At 37.1% G+C, this 21,625-nt stretch overlaps 1 protein-coding gene and 1 long non-coding RNA gene across 11 annotated transcripts; one reads left to right on the forward strand and one right to left on the reverse strand.

The window, feature by feature from the left end:
• Window positions 1-250: 250 nt before the first annotated feature.
• LOC139847678 (uncharacterized) lies at window positions 251-3,913 on the reverse strand. Of its 10 annotated transcripts, none has more exons than XR_011759611.1 (7): window positions 3,577-3,913; window positions 3,393-3,446; window positions 2,828-2,931; window positions 2,499-2,600; window positions 2,222-2,300; window positions 1,786-2,131; window positions 936-1,328 (listed from the first exon to the last, which is right to left on the reverse strand). It is a non-coding gene; the product is annotated as an uncharacterized lncRNA (long non-coding RNA). The 10 variants fall into 10 exon arrangements; XR_011759612.1 differs by having other exon boundaries at window positions 3,393-3,449; XR_011759614.1 differs by adding an exon at window positions 251-823 and having other exon boundaries at window positions 1,237-1,328; window positions 2,828-3,913.
• Window positions 3,914-17,841: 13,928 nt separating this feature from the next.
• LOC139848304 (F-box protein SKIP23-like) lies at window positions 17,842-20,442 on the forward strand. Its single transcript, XM_071838037.1, has 2 exons — window positions 17,842-17,901; window positions 19,144-20,442. The coding sequence occupies exon 2, from the start codon at window positions 19,172-19,174 to the stop codon at window positions 20,297-20,299; it is 1,128 nt and encodes a 375-aa protein (XP_071694138.1). The 5' UTR covers window positions 17,842-17,901; window positions 19,144-19,171; the 3' UTR covers window positions 20,300-20,442.
• Window positions 20,443-21,625: the final 1,183 nt, after the last annotated feature.

Consider the following 21,625-nt stretch of genomic DNA (forward strand, 5'->3'; position numbering starts at 1 on the left):
TTCCTCCAGATTCATAACAAATATGCTAAACATCCGTAATTGTAATCGTAATAGTTAAAAAGGGCAGCCGATGGTCCAAAGATACATGGATGCAGACTTGTTTAATTATTAGGGCTTATGAGTAATTGAGCCATTGCAGTAAAAGGGATTTGAAGCATTGTCAAGTGGGATACTAATAAAAATTAACAACCATTACCTAACATTAACTGCTTTGTTCAAATCATCATCATCCTTTTCAATCAAGCTACAAATTAAAAATTTACATTTCAATTTACAAACAATCACCCACAACCATAACAACCAAATCCACCACATCAGGTAAAAACCATAGCAAACAAATACGTGTAAAAATAGGGAAAAAAAGACGATACAAAGAACAAATCAATAACCAGAAATACATACCAACAAATATTCAGAGCTGTTAGAACATTAACGACGATGATTTCAGTTTTATCAGGTCGAACCCTAATTTGTGCCGGCAGAAACAAACGATTATAAACCTAAATCGACCTTTTAATAGTCTTTGGCGACCAAAATATCAAGGGAAAATGCTTCGATCGTTGTTCATCGATATTCGGGCTGAGCTGATGAATATGATGATGATATAGGAACTTTTTTCTTCTCAACAGCTTCCTCTCAACAATTTGATGTAAATAGTTGAAGTGATGAAGATGGGAGTGGATGAAGTTGAAGATGGTTTCAGCATTTTGATTTGGGAGTTGAGGGAAGAAGCTTCTGGAGAAATTGGGGCATAATGGAAGACATGTAATCTCAATCAAAAAGCTCCTCCATCATGAAAAAATGCAATCATATCCTTAATAATCTAAGTTCAATGTTCACATAGAATGTCAATGCAATCTGACAAAATACTAAACATCACAATTCAGTAATTAAATCAGACCAAAAAATAAAAATTTTCCAATTAAATAACAAATTACATGAAACAGATCATTAAAAATATTTCAAATATAAAAATAAATCGTAAGGATCCAACAATCAGTTGATTGTTAAGAAGCAGAAAATCTACATATGTATGTTTTCTTTCGGTACGGGTATTTGACCCAACACAAAAAAATATGAGACTCGATGTCAAAAAAATTGAAGCAACAAACCAAAGGTACTGTGTAAAACTACCCAATTTGGTACATGAATCATTTGCATCAATCTTAACCCCTTTTTGCACTAAACTTGTTGAAACACTCGACCATAGAGTAAAAAAATCAGAAGTGCTATCACCTGTGGGTAAATCATTCCTTCACTCTTGTTGAACGCCTTTTCAGCAATTCAATAAACGGGTCTTTCATTGTACCATCTTAAACACATGACATCTGTAATAAAAATATGAAATTCATGATTAAAAACTTAATCTTATTACTTTATTATAGAAGATTCGGATAAAAAGTATATGTAGACGAAATAATAAAACATACAGTTTTATTAGATATGTTACCATTGCCAATAAAGTTAAAATATGCATCCAAAAAAGTTTGTAGCTTTAAAAGTAAAGAAGCCAGCACTTCAATGACAAATATTCCAGCTCCAAGTTAGAATAAGACACTAAATTTAATATTTATAACAGAGAAGATTAGTTTGTTGCTTTGAAATCGGCCCTATAAAGCACTCATGCTTCACTGCTCAAAACAATCGACTTCTAATTATGACAGTGACCAATTTTTTATACTATTATACTACCAGCTTAAACTTACCATGTATGATAAAAGTTGTAATATCACATTAGAAACATCAAAAAATAATTAAATTAGTAATTGGGTATGTTACTATTACCTCTTGTGCCTGGATTTTCTTTTGATGCTTTTCCGGCTGCATTTTCTCCTTATGTTTGTTTCTGTGGTGGTGTAGGGAAGTAGCGGTGGAACACGAATTTTGGTTGCACGTATGTGCTTTTGCTGAAGTTGGACTGGATTATATGGCGTGTGTCTTCAAGCTGCTTAAGTTGAGGGGGTAACTCCTTGGATTTGTCGTAACCCATTGTTGTCACTGGGGTTTCGTGTTTCGCAGCTGACTCAATTTATCGGCAGCTGGTGAAAAGGAAGTGAACCTTGCTGTGGCAGAGTCGTCGGAGAAATTTGCCGTGTTGTCGTTCTAAAGAGTCAGTTGGATAGCCGTGTCGCTGTGGGAAAAGCAGATGATGGTTGGTTATTTGATTTAACTGTGGTTGGGTTCATAATATAGTGTAGTTTTGACCATTGAATATACTTACTTAAGGTTGATGATAACGATAGATCTTCGTAACTTTTGTTCTTTGTTAGCACCGACACTCTCTTGCACATCTCCAACGTCTTAAATACATCCATTATAGTCTTTTTTTTAGTATGTGGGATTATACCACAAAACTTGAAGTCAATACATATAATAGAGTGAAGGACATTATGTTAAGTGAGTGTGCAACGTACAACAATGGCTTATGCAACAATGGATTATGCAACAATTTCTTATAACTGACATATAAAAAGGAAGAAAAAAGAATGTGAGCTCACCGTTGATACCGCCAACTACGGAGAGCACCATGTCTTTGTCTTTTGCTCCATCATGATACACATGCCTTGTTGAGTAACCAAAACCACAAATCATGTCTACACCTAATTGAGCAACATAATAAAGTAGAACTAAATAACGTCTTCAGAATAACAAAATGTAACGCCCAAAACATAAAACGCATGATGAACGCCAATACTGAAACGATTGAGGCTAATTATCTAGCTCAAACTGTAAAAAACAAAAACCTAAAGTAGAACAGAATCTACATAAAACACACAAATAAATCAATCACTCTATCCTTAATTTATGATAAATTCAAGCTAAATACCTTGATTCCACGTTCATCTACTTCCGAAGGTTTGATCAATGATTCTCCAATTAAAAGATCCACAATAGTTCTCCAAATTGGGAATTGTAATCCGTTTCCTTGGACTCCAAAAAGATAAACGTTTTTGACAATAAAATATCGTTGCATAAACACACATATCATATCAACCGTCTACTGTCCAACCCAGATATCAGTTCTCAAATTTCATTTTTTTTACCGATTTGATGTTGTCATCAACAACCATTCTACTCATTCAATGTGTTTGTTAGTTAAAAGTGATGTTATGAGTAATGAATGTATATGAGAAAAATAAGGGCTTTAGAAGTTATTTTTTTTCAACATTTATCATTTATATCAGAAGTAATTTGGATCGAAATAACATAAAATTTTAAAGAATATCAATATTGTTTTGTGTAAAAGCAAATAGGTAACATTCATTATCCTTACTCGTAACAACAGTAACCAACTTATCAGTGAAAAAATTGATAAAAGAAAGTAAAGATTATTTAATGAGATATTAGAGGTATAAGTCTATTAAACAAAGTTTGAATCGTATAAAATTTACCTGTCTGACCATGGGCGAAAATGATTACTAAGATCATCATAACAACTGTTACCCCTGCTGTGAAAAAAATACAAAAAGACAAATACGTCACAAAAACTACCACAAAAGTTAAAACATATATATTCAGAACAACAAATAAGAATTGAAACACAAAACAACAGCTAGCATATCGAAGAACACGAACGATTAAGTTAAATCGGTGTGTATCCTCTTCCCAATCGATTCGAAAGCCTAATTAAGAGTCGGTGAATCTGAGTTGCGAATTGTGAAAGCCTAAATAAGGGTCGGTGTAGTCCCCCAAAACCGATTAACACTTCTGTCAATTTTGAAGACCCTAAAACTGAAAAAAGACGAAGGAAAAATATAATGGGGGAACCCTAATTTGAAATTCTGAATGAAACCCTTGTTGGTGGTGTGTGTTAAACTGATTTCATGGGTGATGGTTTAAGGAAGGGGGGAAAAAATTTAAAAACAGTGATTGGAGGTGGTTGTAACCAATGGGATTGCAGGATGGTACGTGAGTTAGTGTATAGTTAAATGTTATTTAATATATTCATATAGTTTAAATTTAAAGTTTAATATTTATATATTTTCAAAAGGTACATCTAAATGAATCACCTACTTTTACTATAAAATAATGTACACATTTTCTCCCTCCAAGTCACTCCACTCTTCCTTTCTTCCTTATTCTCATTATCTCTTTACTCATTCTCTACAACTTGTTTTTTTTCTTTAAGAAAAAAAATCCGAACGCCATATTTGATGCCCTTTCTAACTTGATGTCCGGTGCGATCGCACCTGCGACGATGTCAATGGATTGAATATGGATCGGATATGGATTAGGTAATGTCGTATCCATACTCATATCCATTTAGTTTTTGTTCATCCATATCCATATTCATATCTATTTAGTTTCAGGTCATCTGTCCATATCCATATCCGGTAGATTAAGCAGGTTAATGGATATCAAATGAATATTTAAAAATGTTATAATATTTTCTAATATGCAATTAAAGCAAAAACGTAGTATATTAAAAATGAATATAACATGACATAATTAAATTCTATCCATACAAAATGTGTAATCTTTGTTGAAGATATAACAAAATTTGTTAAATTGACTATAAAACATAGATTATGGAAAGTAAAATATGAAATTTGTAAGTTTATTTTGGTAAATATTCATGTTTTATCATAATATATTATAGTTATAGTATATTTTATTACTCCGTATATGATTAAAAGCACATGGTAATTGAACTTGTAATAGTAAATATGTCAGCATATATCTATATTTATGTATTTTTATATCTATTTCGGGTGGTAATGGATATATCCATGAATGAAAATTTACATCCATGTCCATATCCATTTAGGTTCATACATATATGTATCCATATCCATTTAGGTTCATCCATATTCATCATGAAGCGGGTGGATCAGGTGGTCATTGTCATCCCTACTTGCGGCCCTACCCCAGGTCCGGCTCTGTGTTCCACTAATCATTTGTGTCCCTCTTTCTGAATTTTGCCATCGCAACCACTTGCCCGAGTCACCTACTCGGCTTAGTAAAAAACAATGTTATCCATTTTTGAGACATTCGAGTCGAGTCTTGTAACTGCTCTCAAGTTCATGAAAGTTATAGTATGATTGCTTTAGACACCTAAAGTAATTTACTACTAAACGTAATTTAAACATGAAAATTATAATTTTCATTAAATTTAAAATTTAAACTACAATAAAAATAAAAAAGTACATTTTAATAAAAAAAATAGACTAGAAAATAAAATTACATCTCTTCTTCTATACATTAAAAGAATGTCTTAATTTATATATCCCAATTTCTAACTTCTAATCTCAACCATTAAATCAAAAAATTTACCGCAACCTACCCCTAATCTACACCATTAGATTTAATTATAAATTAGTAACTATGCACTAAACACAATTCTACCTACAATACCCCTAAGGCAGCATGCAATGGGCTGTTACCGGGCTCCGTTACCCATCGCCACTGCCTCACCACCATCACCAGCAATCCGCCAGTGGCTGCTGCAACGAGGGTAACAGCTTCTTTTATGGTGGTCCCCACAAGACTTTTTTGTCTTTTCATATATATTACCACTTCAAACAAACAAAATCACACCCTCATATCAAACCTTTCATTCACATTTCACAAACAAATACAAAAAAAAATTCAAATGGATATGGATGATTTATTGAATTCTCAAAGTGCGAGCGAGAGCGTGACGGATAGTGATAGCGCAATTTCGATGAAGATTTAATTCAAGACGGTTACAACACGCTTAACTTACTCGATTCGCTTGACACAATGGATGAAGAAGATGAAGCTCAAAATTCTCGTACAATTATTAGAAGGTGTAACAACCCAAACCAACCCTCGACCAAACCACGCGAAAATACAAAATAAAAAAAAAAAAAATTCCTGTGCAGCATACCCGCGCGGCGCGCCAAAGTGGACTGTCCGGAAAGTCTCAAAATGCGAAAAAGATTGACTAGTTCCCGACACATTTAGACGAAACGCTTTTTACCATACATCCAAATATGTAAAACTAACTTGTTTCAAATATAAAATCAACGTTTTACAGGCGGGGCCCACAACAGCCGTTTTACGAGTTTAATACAATTTACGAGTTTCGACCACCAAAAAGTTTAAGTTCCAAACTACACAATGAGCATGGCGTTTGGGATTAAACTACCCAACTATCGGTCAAACTCCAAGAGCTACTAAAGCCAAAAGCGTCCCCCTAGCATCAAGCGGGATCTCTAGTCCAAAACGATGCCCTTACCTTTGTCCAAAACCGAACCTATAAAATGGTAAACAACGAGAGGGTAAGCAAAGCTTGGTGAATGCAATAATTATACGAATACATATATAATTATACCTACTTGCATACACTTACACAACCGCAAACATGCTAGCAAACAACATTAGCCTATCGTCGCAATAACAAGCTATAAATCACCAATACCCCCAAGCAAGCATAACATCCGTATATAAATATAACTCGAATAATGTAATATGCTTACAACACAAATAACCATGGTCGACCAATAGTACAAGGGAACGGCGCTCGCGAAAACGCCATCGGTGTTCATAACATCCGTTAGGGCACTTAACACCTCGCACCACTAACCCCTAGGGTGGCACCTTAACACCTCGGCACTTCACCCCGAGTGGCATCTTAACACCTCGATGCTTCACTCATTATTTTACGGAGTGGTGTCTTAACACCTCGACACTACACTCCTAGGTGGCATCTTAACACCTCGATGCTACACCCGAGTGGCATCTTAACACCTCGATGCTACACTCTTCACGTGAAACATGGTGTCTTAGCACCTCGACACTACACATTTCACGCTACAACAAATAGATACATTATATACATACGCATATAATTATTCCACTCACCTCAAAGTCTTGTGAAAAGATACCCGAGCTTGCGAAACCTCAAAGTAACGTACCTATCACATTATACATATTATCAAACGCAAACTCAAGTCGGTCAACCAATTCTTTCACCATTCCTAAGTCATTTTGACCCAAAGTGCAATCCCGACCCATTTTGCACCATTAACCCTAATAATGGGTCAACTTCACCAAAAACCCTAACTCTAGTCAAATATGGTCTTATTACATTTTTAAATCACCAATTTAACTCATTTTCACACATGCAAGACCACTTAGGTCATTAAAGACCCATTTGACCCATTTCAAGGTCAACACACCCATTTGGGTCGTCCATGCCCAATTAACACCCATTTACATATCATTGAAGTGTTCTAGTACTTTAACTAACTAATTAGGTTCATAAACATAAATTAACACTTTGAAAACCCTAATTAGTTACCTTTGAGTCTACATGACCCAAATTCACCCAAAACCCCCAAATTACTAGCAAGTGGGTTTTGTGTGCATCACTAACCCAAACCCTAACCCTTAAACACATTAAACTAAGGTAATAAAGTTTAGGGCTTACCACAACAATCAAAACGTAGCTAAGGAGGAGATGAACAACTTTAACTCTCGAGTTCTAACCCGAAATGAGCTTCTTCTTCCCCGATTTAAGCTTTCTCACACTTAACCACCCCCTCTCTCTCTAAAATGAATGGATGATGTTTGGTGGTTGAAAAATGAAGTAATGAGCTCACCAAACTGATCCTAAGGCCTTTAATTCGGACCTCAAGGTGATTTTACCAAAATGCCCTCAAAATATCTAATTAAAAAGAAAAGGGGAATCTGTCGCAGACAGATGGCGCGGCGCGCCACCTAGCCGCGCGGCGCGCGACCTCCCAGTTCAGTATCTTTTGTCTTTTTAATTATGTGCATCAAAAACCCCAAACTTGAGTAACTCATATACACATATGTACACTACGAATATTCGGGTCTTACAACTCTCCCCCACTTATTCGGATTGCGTCCTCGCAATCCAAGCCGCATGACACGCGGGAAGATAAACCAACACGAACTCTTCGAGTTCCCAAGTGAACTCGGAACCTTTACTTCGTCGCCATTGAACCTTGAAAGTTCTCACCTCTTTATTTCTCAACAATTTCACCTTCTCGTCAAGGTGGCATCCCGATACTAGTATGATAACTATTATTGTACGAGAATTCCACCAAAGGCAAATGCTCATCCCAACTACCACCGAAGTCAATGATGCACGCTCGTAGCATATCTTCCAAAGTTTGATTCGTACGTTCGGTTTGACCGTCCGTTTGAGGATGATACACCGTGCTCAACTTCAATTGCGTACCCATATCTTCATGAAACTTTTCCCAAAACCGAGATGTAAAACGGGTATCTCGATCCGAAATAATAGATATAGGAACCCCATGTCGAGAGACCACTTCCTTGATAAACAACTTAGCCAAGGTCTCCGACGATATCGCTTCTTTAATGGGAAGAAACAAAGCGCTTTTTGTCAATCGGTCAACTATAACCCAAATCGAATCGAATTGGGTTCTCGCCGTTTTAGGTAACTTTGTAATGAAATCCATGGTAATGTGCTCCCATTTCCATTTCGGGATTTCTAATGGTTGCAACTTACCATACGGCTTTTGGTGTTCGGATTTTACTTGTAAACACGTGACACATTGCTCAACATACTTCACAACATCACGTTTCATGCCCGACCACCAATAATCTTTCTTCAAGTCAAGGTACATTTTCGTCGCACCCGGATGAATGGAGTATTTTGACTTATGTGCTTCATCAAGTAGCACTCGTCGGTAATCACCCATCTTAGGCACCCACACCCTTCCTTGAAAGGACAACAACCCACGCGGACCCATAGTAATAAACTCCGATTGGCCCACGATTCGCTCCGTATGCTTGTTGTGAACGTAAGCCTCTATTTGAATCTCACCAAGCTTTTCAAGAAAATCGTTGGTAATAATCAAACGTAACGACCCCACTTTTATCCCCGGATGTTGACTCTTTCGACTCAACGCATCCGCGACCACATTCGCCTTACCCGGATGATAAAGTATTTCACAATCGTAGTCTTTCACCACATCCATCCACCTACGTTGGCGATAATTCAAATCTCGTTGATTAAAGAGATGTTTCAAACTCTTATGATCCGAATAAATCGTACACTTGACACCATATAAGTAATGGCGCCAAATTTTCAACGCATGCACTACCGCCGCCAACTCAAGATCATGAGTCGGATACCTCGTTTCATGTTCCTTTAATTGTCGAGAGGCATAAGCGATAACCTTACCTCTCTGCATTAGAACACACCCGAGACCATTTAAGGAAGCATCACAATAAACCGTCATATCTTCGACACCTTCCGGTAATACTAACACCGGAGCTTGACACAACTTCTCTTTTAACAATTGAAAAGCAATTTCTTGCTCGTTCTCCCAATTAAACTTAGCATTCTTTCTCGTCAACTTCGTTATTGGAGAAGCAATCTTGGAAAAGTCTTGGATAAACCGACGATAATAACCGGCCAATCCGAGAAAACTTCGGATTTCCGTAGGCGTAGTCGGTTGTCCCCAACTCTTCACCGTTTCGATCTTCCCCGGATCTACTTGAATACCGTTTTCGTTCACGATATGACCAAGGAATTGAACTTCCCTTAGCCAAAATTCACATTTGGAGAACTTTGCATACAACTTCTCCTTTCGTAGCGTCTTCAATACTTCACGCAATTGAAGTTCATGTTCGTTCATACCTTTCGAGTAGACTAGTATGTCGTCGATGAACACTATTACCGACTTGTCCAACATAGGTTGGCACACTCGGTTCATAAGATCCATGAATGCCGCCGGTGCATTCGTAAGACCAAAGGGCATAACTACAAACTCATAATGCCCGTAACGCGTTCGAAAAGCCGTCTTCTCTATGTCTTCCTCACGGACCCGCATTTGGTGATAGCCGGACCGTAGGTCGATCTTAGAGAAATACGTTGCACCTTGAAGTTGATCAAATAAATCGTCAATCCTAGGTAATGGATAACGATTCTTGATTGTCACTTTATTCAACTCACGGTAATCAATGCACATACGCATACTACCATCTTTCTTCTTCACAAATAACACCGGAGCGCCCCATGGCAAAGCACTCGGTTTAATAAAACCCTTCTCGAGCAACTCTTGGGTTTGATTTAACAACTCTTGCATTTCCGTTGGTGCTAAACGATAAGGAGTTTTAGCAATGGGAGTAGCTCCCGGAACCAACTCAATATGAAACTCAACTTGTCTTTCCGCCGGAACACCCGGTAATTCGTCCGGAAAAACGTCTTCGAATTCACTAACAACCGGAATTTCACGAATAGGTGGTGGCTCATTGCGAGTATCAACAACATGAGCAAGGAAAGCCATGCCACCGGTAACAACAAAACGACGTGCCCGTGCAAAAGTGCATATCGGCACCGGTCTCCTTCGCTTATCACCATGAATAATTAACTCTCCCCCACTTGGGGCCTTCACACGAATAAACTTATCATGGCATGCAATATCGGCTCTATAACGATCGAGCCAATCCATACCAATGACAATATCAAAGTCGCCCAAGGTCATTGGAATAAGATCAATTTTAAAGGTTTTGGAACCAAAAACAACATCACAATTTTCACACACATCAACCACTAGCACCGTCTTGCCGTCCGCTATTTCGACTTCTATCGGACGACTTAACTTAGCTAACGGTCTATTAAGTTTAGGTACAAATTTAGGAGACACAAACGACAAATTTGCACCGCTATCGAAAAGAATCCTTGTCGGATTAGAATTAACCATGTAAGTACCTGAGACAACTTCGTGCGATTGTTTGGCTTCATCATTGGTCATCAAATAGTTGCGACCCCTAGCCGTACCCGCCGCCTTCTCTAAACGTTTCACATTGTCGTTTCGCAAGTCGGGACACTCCGGCTTCTTATGCCCTTCTTTGCCGCAATTAAAACTAGTGACTTTGTTCCCGGAACGTGGTTTCGGACACTCACGAGCCATATGACCCGGTTGCCCACAATTGTAGCACGTATAAGAAAACCCGTCGGTAGTGCCCTTCTTTGCACTATTGACACTTTCGTCCCCCCTCTTGCTCTTGCTCTTCTTGCTTGAGGCGTTAGAGTAACTAAAACCTTCAAATTTTCTTTTGGAAAACATGAAATCACTCTTTCTTGGAACCTCCGGCTCAAAACCCCGAGCCAACTCGAACAATTCATCAAAAGACTTAGCCATACCCCGACTAATCTTCCCCTTGTACTCATCATTCAAAGTACGGTAGAAATCCTTCATGAGCTTATGATAATCACCAACATATTCCGGGCAAAAACGAGTCTTTGCCAAGAATGTAGACTTAAGAGTAACTAAGTCCATTGAGCCTTGTTGCAAATGGTGCAACTCGTCCCGGATTCTATCGAGATCGGAAGAAGTTCGATATTCCTTGAAAAACTCCTTCTTAAACTCTTCCCATGTCAAGCCCATACATTGTTCCTCACCATACAAATTGATTTTATCATCCCAGCATAACTTAGCCTCTTCTCGTAGCATGCTAGAGCCATACCTCGCCTTCTTCTCGGGAGGACATTCCGAGGTACGGAAAGCTCCCTCGATGTCGGAGATCCAACATGTACTTTTTAAAGGATCTCGTACCCCATTAAACATCGGGGGTTGAGCGTCCTTGAAATTCTTGTAGTGGAAGTCCCGCCTTCCTTCACCTCCTTCACCACGAGGATAAATGTTTCTAGCATCAAGGGCCTCTTCGATAGTGGCCTTCATTCGTCCATTTATCAAATCGGTCACTTGCCCATCGACCGAATCTTGGAAGACCTTTCGGACGTCCGTAAGAAAATCCGCTTTTAACTTTTTAAAGACGGCCTCAACCTTGGCCGAAAACTCGGCGTCCTCACTTGTACTTCCGTTATCATGATCGGGTCCGTTTCTCGTCTTCATTCTATAAAACGAAGTAGGTTAAGCGGCGAAACAAAAAGACATAGCACGTATGTGTATACATATACACCACACTACCCCATCTTGCTCAACAATCGTCGTACATTGCTCGTTCGACACGATTTGCTCCCATAACAATGGTAGCTAATCATTGTTACCCGAGCACGTCGCATTAACTTACTAGTACAACGTCCATCTCGCTCGATGCTCGCTAAACATACATAACAAATAGCACATGATTAGTTTACATAAACCTATGCACAAACCAATCCCGATCCGACCCAAAGTCCTACAAGTCCCGCATAAACGCGCACACAAAAAGTCTAAGTCTAGGCGCCTATCTCAAGTCACCTAAATCCCTTAGACCATGCTCTGATACCACTTGTAACAACCCAAACCAACCCTCGACCAAACCACGCGAAAATACAAAAAAAAAAAAAAATTCATGTGCAGCATACCCGCGCGACGCGCCATATAGGGGCGCGGCACGCCAAAGTGGACTGTCCGGAAAGTCTCAAAATGCGAAAAAGATTGACTAGTTCCTGACACATTTAGACGAAACGCTTTTTACCATACATCCAAATATGTAAAACTAACTTGTTTCAAATATAAAATCAACGTTTTACAGGCGGGGCCCACAACGGCCGTTTTACGAGTTTAATACAATTTACGAGTTTCGACCACCAAAAAGTTTAAGTTCCAAACTACACAATGAGCATGGCGTTTGGGATTAAACTACCCAACTATCGGTCAAACTCCAAGAGCTACTAAAGCCAAAAGCGTCCCCCTAGCATCAAGCGGGATCTCTAGTCCAAAACGATGCCCTTACCTTTGTCCAAAACCGAACCTATAAAATGGTAAACAACGAGAGGGTAAGCAAAGCTTAGTGAATGCAATAATTATACGAATACATATATAATTATACCTACTTGCATACACTTACATAACCGCAAACATGCTAGCAAACAACAGTAGCCTATCGTCGCAATAACAAGCTATAAATCACCAATACCCCCAAGCTAGCATAACATCCGCATATAAATATAACTCGAATAATGTAATATTCTTACAACACAAATAACCATGGTCGACCAATAGTACAAGGGAACGGCGCTCGCGAAAACGCCATCGGTGTTCATAACATCCGTTAGGGCACTTAACACCTCGCACCACTAACCCCTAGGGTGGCACCTTAACACCTCGGCACTTCACCCCGAGTGGCATCTTAACACCTCGATGCTTCACTCATTATTTTACGGAGTGGTGTCTTAACACCTCGACACTACACTCCTAGGTGGCATCTTAACACCTCGATGCTACACCCGAGTGGCATCTTAACACCTCGATGCTACACTCTTCACGTGAAACATGGTGTCTTAGCACCTCGACACTACACATTTCACGCTACAACAAATAGATACATTATATACATACGCATATAATTATTCCACTCACCTCAAAGTCTTGTGAAAAGATACCCGAGCTTGCGAAACCTCAAAGTAACGTACCTATCACATTATACATATTATCAAACGCAAACTCAAGTCGGTCAACCAATTCTTTCACCATTCCTAAGTCATTTTGACCCAAAGTGCAATCCCGACCCATTTTGCACCATTAACCCTAATAATGGGTCAACTTCACCAAAAACCCTAACTCTAGTCAAATATTGTCTTATTACATTTTTAAATCACCAATTTAACTCATTTTCACACATGCAAGACCACTTAGGTCATTAAAGACCCATTTGACCCATTTCAAGGTCAACACACCCATTTGGGTCGTCCATGCCCAATTAACACCCATTTACATATCATTGAAGTGTTCTAGTACTTTAACTAACTAATTAGGTTCATAAACATAAATTAACACTTTGAAAACCCTAATTAGTTACCTTTGAGTCTACATGACCCAAATTCACCAAAAACCCCCAAATTACTAGCAAGTGGGTTTTGTGTGCATCACTAACCCAAACCCTAACCCTTAAACACATTAAACTAAGGTAATCAAGTTTAGGGCTTACCACAACAATCAAAACGTAGCTAAGGAGGAGATGAACAACTTTAACTCTCGAGTTCTAACCCGAAATGAGCTTCTTCTTCCCCGATTTAAGCTTTCTTACACTTAACCACCCCCTCTCTCTCTAAAATGAATGGATGATGTTTGGTGGTTGAAAAATGAAGTAATGAGCTCACCAAACTGATCCTAAGGCCTTTAATTCGGACCTCAAGGTGATTTTACCAAAATGCCCTCAAAATATCTAATTAAAAAGAAAAGGGGAATCTGTCGCAGACAGATGGCGCGGCGCGCCACCTAGCCGCGCGGCGCGCGACCTCCCAGTTCAGCATCTTTTGTCTTTTTAATTATGTGCATCAAAAACCCCAAACTTGAGTAACTCATATACACATATGTACACTACGAATATTCGGGTCTTACAGAAGGCGTCAGTTACAAAGAGATCAGATTGATACCGGTAATCGTTTGTACAACAACTATTTCTCGGATAATCTAACATTTTTGATTGATTATTTTCGAAGTCGATACCGAATGATTAAGCCATTGTTTATTCGTATGGGTCATGCTATTCTATCATATGATTCTCAACCGAGACCCGATTATTTTAAATACTTTAATCAACGTTACGATGCAACCGGTCAACTCGGTTTCAATATTTTTCAAAAGTGTACATCGGCCATACGTCAATTGGCGTATAGCATTGCGCCTGATGCATTCGAGAAAACATGTCGCGACGTACTTGGGCGGAGAGAGTTGAGCTCCAAGATCGGGTGGATCGAGAGATGCGAAATCGAAGAGCGCATCATGTCCTTCGCGACAATTTGATAACACATTTAAACACTCCCGAATGATTATATTGTTCGAAACAATTAGCGTTATTAATTGTGTTTTTATTTTTATTTATGTATTGTCTTTTATTTTTTTAATTATGTAATGTTTTTAATTTTTAGTAATGTAATGTTTTTATTTTATTTAATAAAATGTTATTTGTATTTATTTATTGTATTTAAATAATAATTTTAAATTGGTTAAAGTTTGAAATGGATTTTATGATAGATAGTGAGTATTTAGTGAAAGGAATGTGAAAGGAATTTTAAAGTGTTTGTGCTGATGTAGCGCTAATGTGACCGGTAAAAGTAGTGGAAAACTTGGTAACCATTGCAAGTGACCTAAGAAACACGGGCATAAACATAACAAGAAAATCACTCGCTAACATCCCTACCAGCGAAAGATTTTGAAAACCCTACCTTCGATTGACGCTCCAGAACCCAGCTTCCGAAATCAGTCCAAAAAATCAGTAGCTAACAACGTTTGCGGGTTAGTTTTTTTCATACTTTTGTTTCAATTTTCATGTTTTACGAATAACATCTTTGGGTTGTAAAATCTTGAACGGGTAAATCAATCGCCAAACGTCTCTAACATCAGGATCTAAAATCGTAAACGGGTATGTTTTGTATTGCATATCATGTTCGATTTAAGAATCATACTTATGTTATCATTTAGGTTTTAGAGCACTAGTGATATAATAATCTTCTGTTTTCAATACGGTTGGGTATAATCATTTTTTTGATATCTGTTGGGTATAACCCTAATATCTAATACGGTTTACATCGATGCATATTTTGTAACAGAAGATTTCAAATTAAGAACAGATCTGCTGTTCTCCTATTTGTTTGTTTTTTACGATTACTCTTATTCATAATTTAAGCATAGTTTTAATTTATATATAAATATAAATAAATTTACTTCTATTTTAAAGTCAAAAACAGCTATATCAGTGAATCCGACATTTACTTTACTGATTTGCAGGAATTTTTTGTTCACATAAGCATGTATATTAAGCTCGAGAACTAAACTGCAATTGCTTGATGATAAACTTATGGTACATCACTAATCTACTGATGCACTTTCTTAATTGTGCTTTTTACACCTTTTTAATTGTTTTCATTAAATGTGTTGTTCTCCATCTATTTTGTTATATATGCTTTACTCAGAACATGTTGTGGTTGAATTATGGTCGGTTTTATAGTCGAAATCAGGTCCTTGAATAAGAATTGGTGATTTTAGCTTGAACCCGTCAAGAAATTGCTCCCGCTGCAGATGAACTGCATACGCACGAATAGATAATGTATCCGTACGGATGGAGTGCAATTGTACGGATGGAGTGTATACATACGGATGTGGATCCTGTGGATCCTTACGGATGTGGCTTATATCCGTACGGATGTACCGTGTATCTGTGCGGATAGACCTGTATCCGCACGGATAGGATTGTATCTGTACGGATGTGGATCAAAAGTATGCAGATTAGTTTTGGTTGTTTAAGTGTCTTTTCCTAGTCGTTATGCTTCCTGTTTGTATATTTGTGATTTAGACTGTATGACTGACTTGTATGTATATCTTTATCAGGTGAAAAGGTCAGTGAGTTAAGATAACTGAGTGCCTTCTCAATTGCTGGTATTCGGTGAGTGTGACTAACCATTGATGTATAGTATAGAGTAGTTAGTTATCCTTGTGCCATGATAGATAGGATTGTGATGCTACTCTTATGTTTGAGACTGAATGCTAGCGTATGTGTTGATACGTGCTTGCTTTTTGTGTTGTAGCCCTAGTACGTCCCTCTCATGTTAGCGGTAGGTAGAGATCAACCAGGCTAGGGGTTGGGTTCCTTATGGCAGAAGAGTCAGTATAAGTTTGAATGATGCATTCGTTGCATTTATAGAACTTATACTATTCGTTATGCGGAAGGAACTTCCGGTAAACCCAATCCGATCAACTGCGGTCGAAGGCCCGACCAAGCTACCAGAGTCTCTTGTGACATCACTAGTGCTTCTGCGTGCTTTAGTTGTATGACATGTAGTATAACTGTGCTGTATACTATTGTTGATTATTAGTGTCACTCACTTAGCTTCGTGCTCCATGCAGGTGGTTAGCCTATTTTGTTTGGTGTTTTGAGGAGAAGACGGGCGTGATATGTTAGGTTTGCTATGCAGTCGACTCTGATGTGGATTTTATAATACAATGTAGTCTGTAAACTGCATTTAAGTGACACTTGGATTTATGTAATAACCTAATATCTTAAAAGGTTGCGTTTGTTAATAAATCGTGTTTATCCGTTCCGCTGTGTATTAAAAAAGTGGGTATGGTGTCACATCAATGAAAATAACGTGGAAGAGATAAAAGAAAATTAGAAATTTTGATCCGCGGACAGGGAATGCGAAAAAAAATGGTAAGAAAGGTGGCAGCCAATCGTTTCTAACGGACCGAGCACATCTATACAATTGGGTTGCATCAATCCTTTCTATTATTATAGTCTAATACCCTTTTATTTGCTGAGAAAATAGAAGACAGAGTTTCGCCAATTGCAATTACTTTCAAATGAGAGCATCCGCGAGATACGACCGCCAAAAGCATACGATATGTTTGTACATCCTCATGTGGGTGGCTCATAACAGCCGGAGATGATACGGCTACTACACTCATCAATCCATTATCATGTGAAATCATTAATCTTAATTAAAAAAAACTTAAAAGACAAAACATGATGTTATTACAAAGTTCATGGACTATTCTTGAAGTTTTTCCAATGACTATAAACTCCACTGTAATATATACTAAGATACTACTCCCTCCGTTCTCATTCTATTATCTATTATTTCATTTTAAGATGTTTCAAATTAATTATTTACTTTCATAAATGAATAAAACTTATGTGATAAAGGTTATTTGTGTCTTTACTTTATAAATGTAAAATAAAAATACAGATAAAATGTAAGAAGTAACACTTGAAAGTTAACAAAAAAAAAATACTAAGAATATGTTTAATGTTTGTGGATAGTATATATCGGACGGAGGGAGTGGTACCATCAAGTTAATTCGTACTCCGTAACATTGTTTTGTAAACTTTAATCATTACGGGTAACTAAAAGGCCTTGTAAGCCCAATAAACGTGACATGTTTGGTAGACATCATGGGGCCTTGCCTAGGTTATAAGTAAACACAAAAGGGCAATCTTTGCAAAAACACTTTCGAGTTTCAACTACTTCCGTTCCACGAGATACAGGTACGCTTCTGGGGATCAATATTTATTATTTTAATTGATATATAATAATAATAATAATAATAATAATAATAATAATATAATAATAATAATAATAATAATAATAATGTCAAAATTGATGATGATAACTGTTGTTTAGACATGGGATTAAGGTTTATTGCTGCTTGTTCGATTACAAAATAGAAATTCAAAGTTAAGTTTGGGATCTAATAAATCTAGCTCATAGTTTACATTAAATTTAGACGAGGAGAAGATTCGCTTCATCATGTCGTTACAATATTATATCAATGGTTATATAAATTTGTTGCCAAAAGTTACTTGTTAATTAAATAGCACAGAAACATCTTGGTTTGTACGAATCCAACTGTTGAAAGAGATTGGGTATGCTTTTGGTGTTCAATTACTCCGTATTAATTAATTAGTTATGGCCGGTTATGATAAAAATTGATATAGTATAGACAGTTGGGAAACTTAAAACCGGATACAGATGGGGCGAGTCTAAAGATTTAATAAATTTTTGATTGTGGTAAACACTAACAAAAATCTCATTTTTGATAAAAAAAAAAAAAAATTAGTTTAAATTTTCTTTCCCTGGGGCCGATACCCCTATCGGTATCACTATCTTCGGCCATTGAGTATAGATATAGATTATATAATGATAATGATAATGAATATATAATATATATGATGTAGAATACTTTTAGTTTAAGATTATGATATGATGTTTTATGTCATAAATTATAGTACTGTACTACAGTAGTATAGTAGTATATGAGTAATATATACTGTAAATTTTCGATGACGTAGAATACTTATAGTTTTAGATTATGACAGGTAGATGATATGATGTTTTATGTCATAAATGTACTTTTCTACATATTATAGTACTTTTAAAATAAATACTTCGTAGCTTATATCTAGAGCTTCCAAACACTTATTCCAATCCAGTTCTGATTGACTTTTTTTGTACGGAGTATATAGTAAACAAAAATCATAACTTTATGTATTTACCGAGTAATAATTTTGATAATGATAATGATTAAATTCATGATATTGCAAACATAATGTAGACTATTTTCAGCCTTTTAGGGGTTTGTAGTTGGTCGGATAGAAAGAAGAAAAAGAACTTTAGAAAGATTCAGTAAAACGACTTAATGCTTTAATTCTTATGATGAATGCTAGATGAATGGAGGAGTGGGTTAAATACCTTATTGATAAAACTTTGTTAATTTAATCTTGTTGCAGTTTTTGAAAAATACTTTATTCATTAACGATGGATTGGTCGGGTATGTTGACTGAATTACTTGATATAGTCGCACAGAAAAGTATCAAATCTTATGAAGATGATGTCTGTTTCTCTAGCGTGTGTAAATCTTGGCGTTCGGTTGCGGTAAAAGTTGCAATCAAAGTCCGATACCCCAATGGGCTTCCATCACGGTTGCCATCCCTTTTGCTTGCCGAGAGAATTGAAGACAAAGAGTTTCGCCGGCTGTATTTACTTTCAAATGAGAGCATCCGCGAGATACGATTGCCAGAAGCATATGGTAAGTTTTGTACATCCTCATGTGGGTGGCTCATAACAGTTGGAGATGATACGACTACTAAACTCATCAATCCATTATCGTGTGAAATCATCAATCTTCCAAAGATTGACACTTTCCCAGAATTCTTAGAATTATCAGTTTGGAATCTTGGAATTCGCAAGCTACTCTTTCATAGTCAATTACCTTTGGTGGTTGTGTTATGGGGATGTTTTAATAAGTTAGGGTTTTGTCGTATTGGAGATGACAAGTGGACATCTATCGAGACAGGTCGGGTTTGGCCGATACTCGATATAACTTGTTATGATGGACGGGTTTATTGTTTTGATAGTGCGTTTCACATACGATCATGTGATGTTTATGGGGAAGAAAATAAAATGGTCATAGTTCATGTTTCACGGTTGCCAAAAGAATATTATAATGAAGATCTGATAGGAGCTTATGTTATAGGAGTGGACGATGATGATGGAAGGAAGAGATTGTTAGTCGTTATCAGAGAAGTAATGTATGACGACGGCGATATATATGATTATGAGTTATGTTGTGAGACTTACAAGACGTACAATTTTCGAGTTTTTGATTTCGATTTAGAAAATAAAAAATGGTCAAAAGTGAATGATCTTGGTAAAAAAACTTTGTTTGTAGGATATAGTTCATCTTTTTGGATAGAGGACGCTTCAGGGGTGATCAAGAGCAATTGCATATACTACACAGATGATGTTGAGTTATATAGCGATCGTAAAAATGGAGGAGGGACGGATATGGGGATTTTTCATATGTGTGACGGAACCATTGAGCTTCACTTCACCGGTGAATCACTTAGCAAAGTTTCCCCACCAGTTTGGCTTCAGTCAATGTAAATCAGATCGAATATTATTGTGGTGACTATGTTTGTTAGTGAGAACTTTTAACAAGTCTCTAGTAGTGATTTATTATTGTTAAATTAGAGTGGATTGTCTACCATTGTTCATAGTTGATGCATACACCTAGCGTTTGTTTTTAAAATTTGTAGGCAGTCATTCTTTTTCTTCTCTAAATGCAAATCACACAAATATGTCCTTCCTTGATTGGACTTCACCCACCTTGAGTTATCTTATATAATAATAATAATTGTCTTAAGAAAAAAAAAAACTGCAAAATAAAAACGTAAGTGATACCAGTGAGGTCATAAGGCCCAAATAGTGTAACATGGTCGATCAAGGGGTCAATGTTTATAACTACACATCTTCTAATCCCTCCTTGCTAGTCTGGTTTTAGGTGAATACATTAAGTTCCCACAGGATCACATTGTTACGGTTGCATAGTGACCAAATCAAAAAATTTCACCATCGTCGTCTTCGGTTTTAGGTGTGGACCATCTACAGACAGTCAGATTTGGAAATCACAACCATTGCTCCAGATTTTTTTTTTTTTTTTTTTTAAAGCAAGAAGTATTATTATTAATGATATTAATCATTACAATACAAGGCTACGGCCAAAGGAAAGCCGAGCCAAAGAAAACACGAAATAATACACTAGGATGCAAAGGTTGCAACCCACACGAAATTTAAATATCTAAATACAAGGACGGATTTGTGAGCCAATTATGTCACTCGATACTTTTTCTTTTGATCCTACTCGATATCCACTCGAAAGACTTCATTTGAATTTCATTAACTAACACCGGAGCACTCCAACTTTTGTTATGCAGTACCAATAAATTCTGATTCTTCCATAGATAGTATGCACATACCCACTCCATGGCTTGCAATATTTTCAAGCCATGAGAGACCATATCATTAGGCAATTTTCCATGGAAGAAATCAGCAAAGTTAACACGAGAATAAGAACCAAAGCACCACCATTTATATATCCGAGACCACACGTCCGAAGAGAACTTACAATTAATCAATGAGTGATAACCGATTCGAGACTGCATCCAAACGGGGCAACGAACGCTATGAAATCGATGTCTCTTTTGTCAAGCTCGATTCGAACCGGGATTCTTTTCTTCAAAGTTCTCCACACGAAAATTTCTGACTTTTTTAGGACAAGATTGTTTCTCAATGTTGCATTCGAAGTATGATTATTAGAACTAAGAAGTTGAGCATCTATGATTTTTGATAACTTTTAAATCGTGAAAATATCATTACTTGCAAGTACCCACTTCCATGTTTCTTGAGTATCGAACGAGATTGACCGAACCA

The sequence above is a fragment of the Rutidosis leptorrhynchoides genome, chromosome 5 (genome assembly GCF_046630445.1).
Source record: "Rutidosis leptorrhynchoides isolate AG116_Rl617_1_P2 chromosome 5, CSIRO_AGI_Rlap_v1, whole genome shotgun sequence".
Classification (NCBI taxonomy): domain Eukaryota; kingdom Viridiplantae; phylum Streptophyta; class Magnoliopsida; order Asterales; family Asteraceae; genus Rutidosis; species Rutidosis leptorrhynchoides.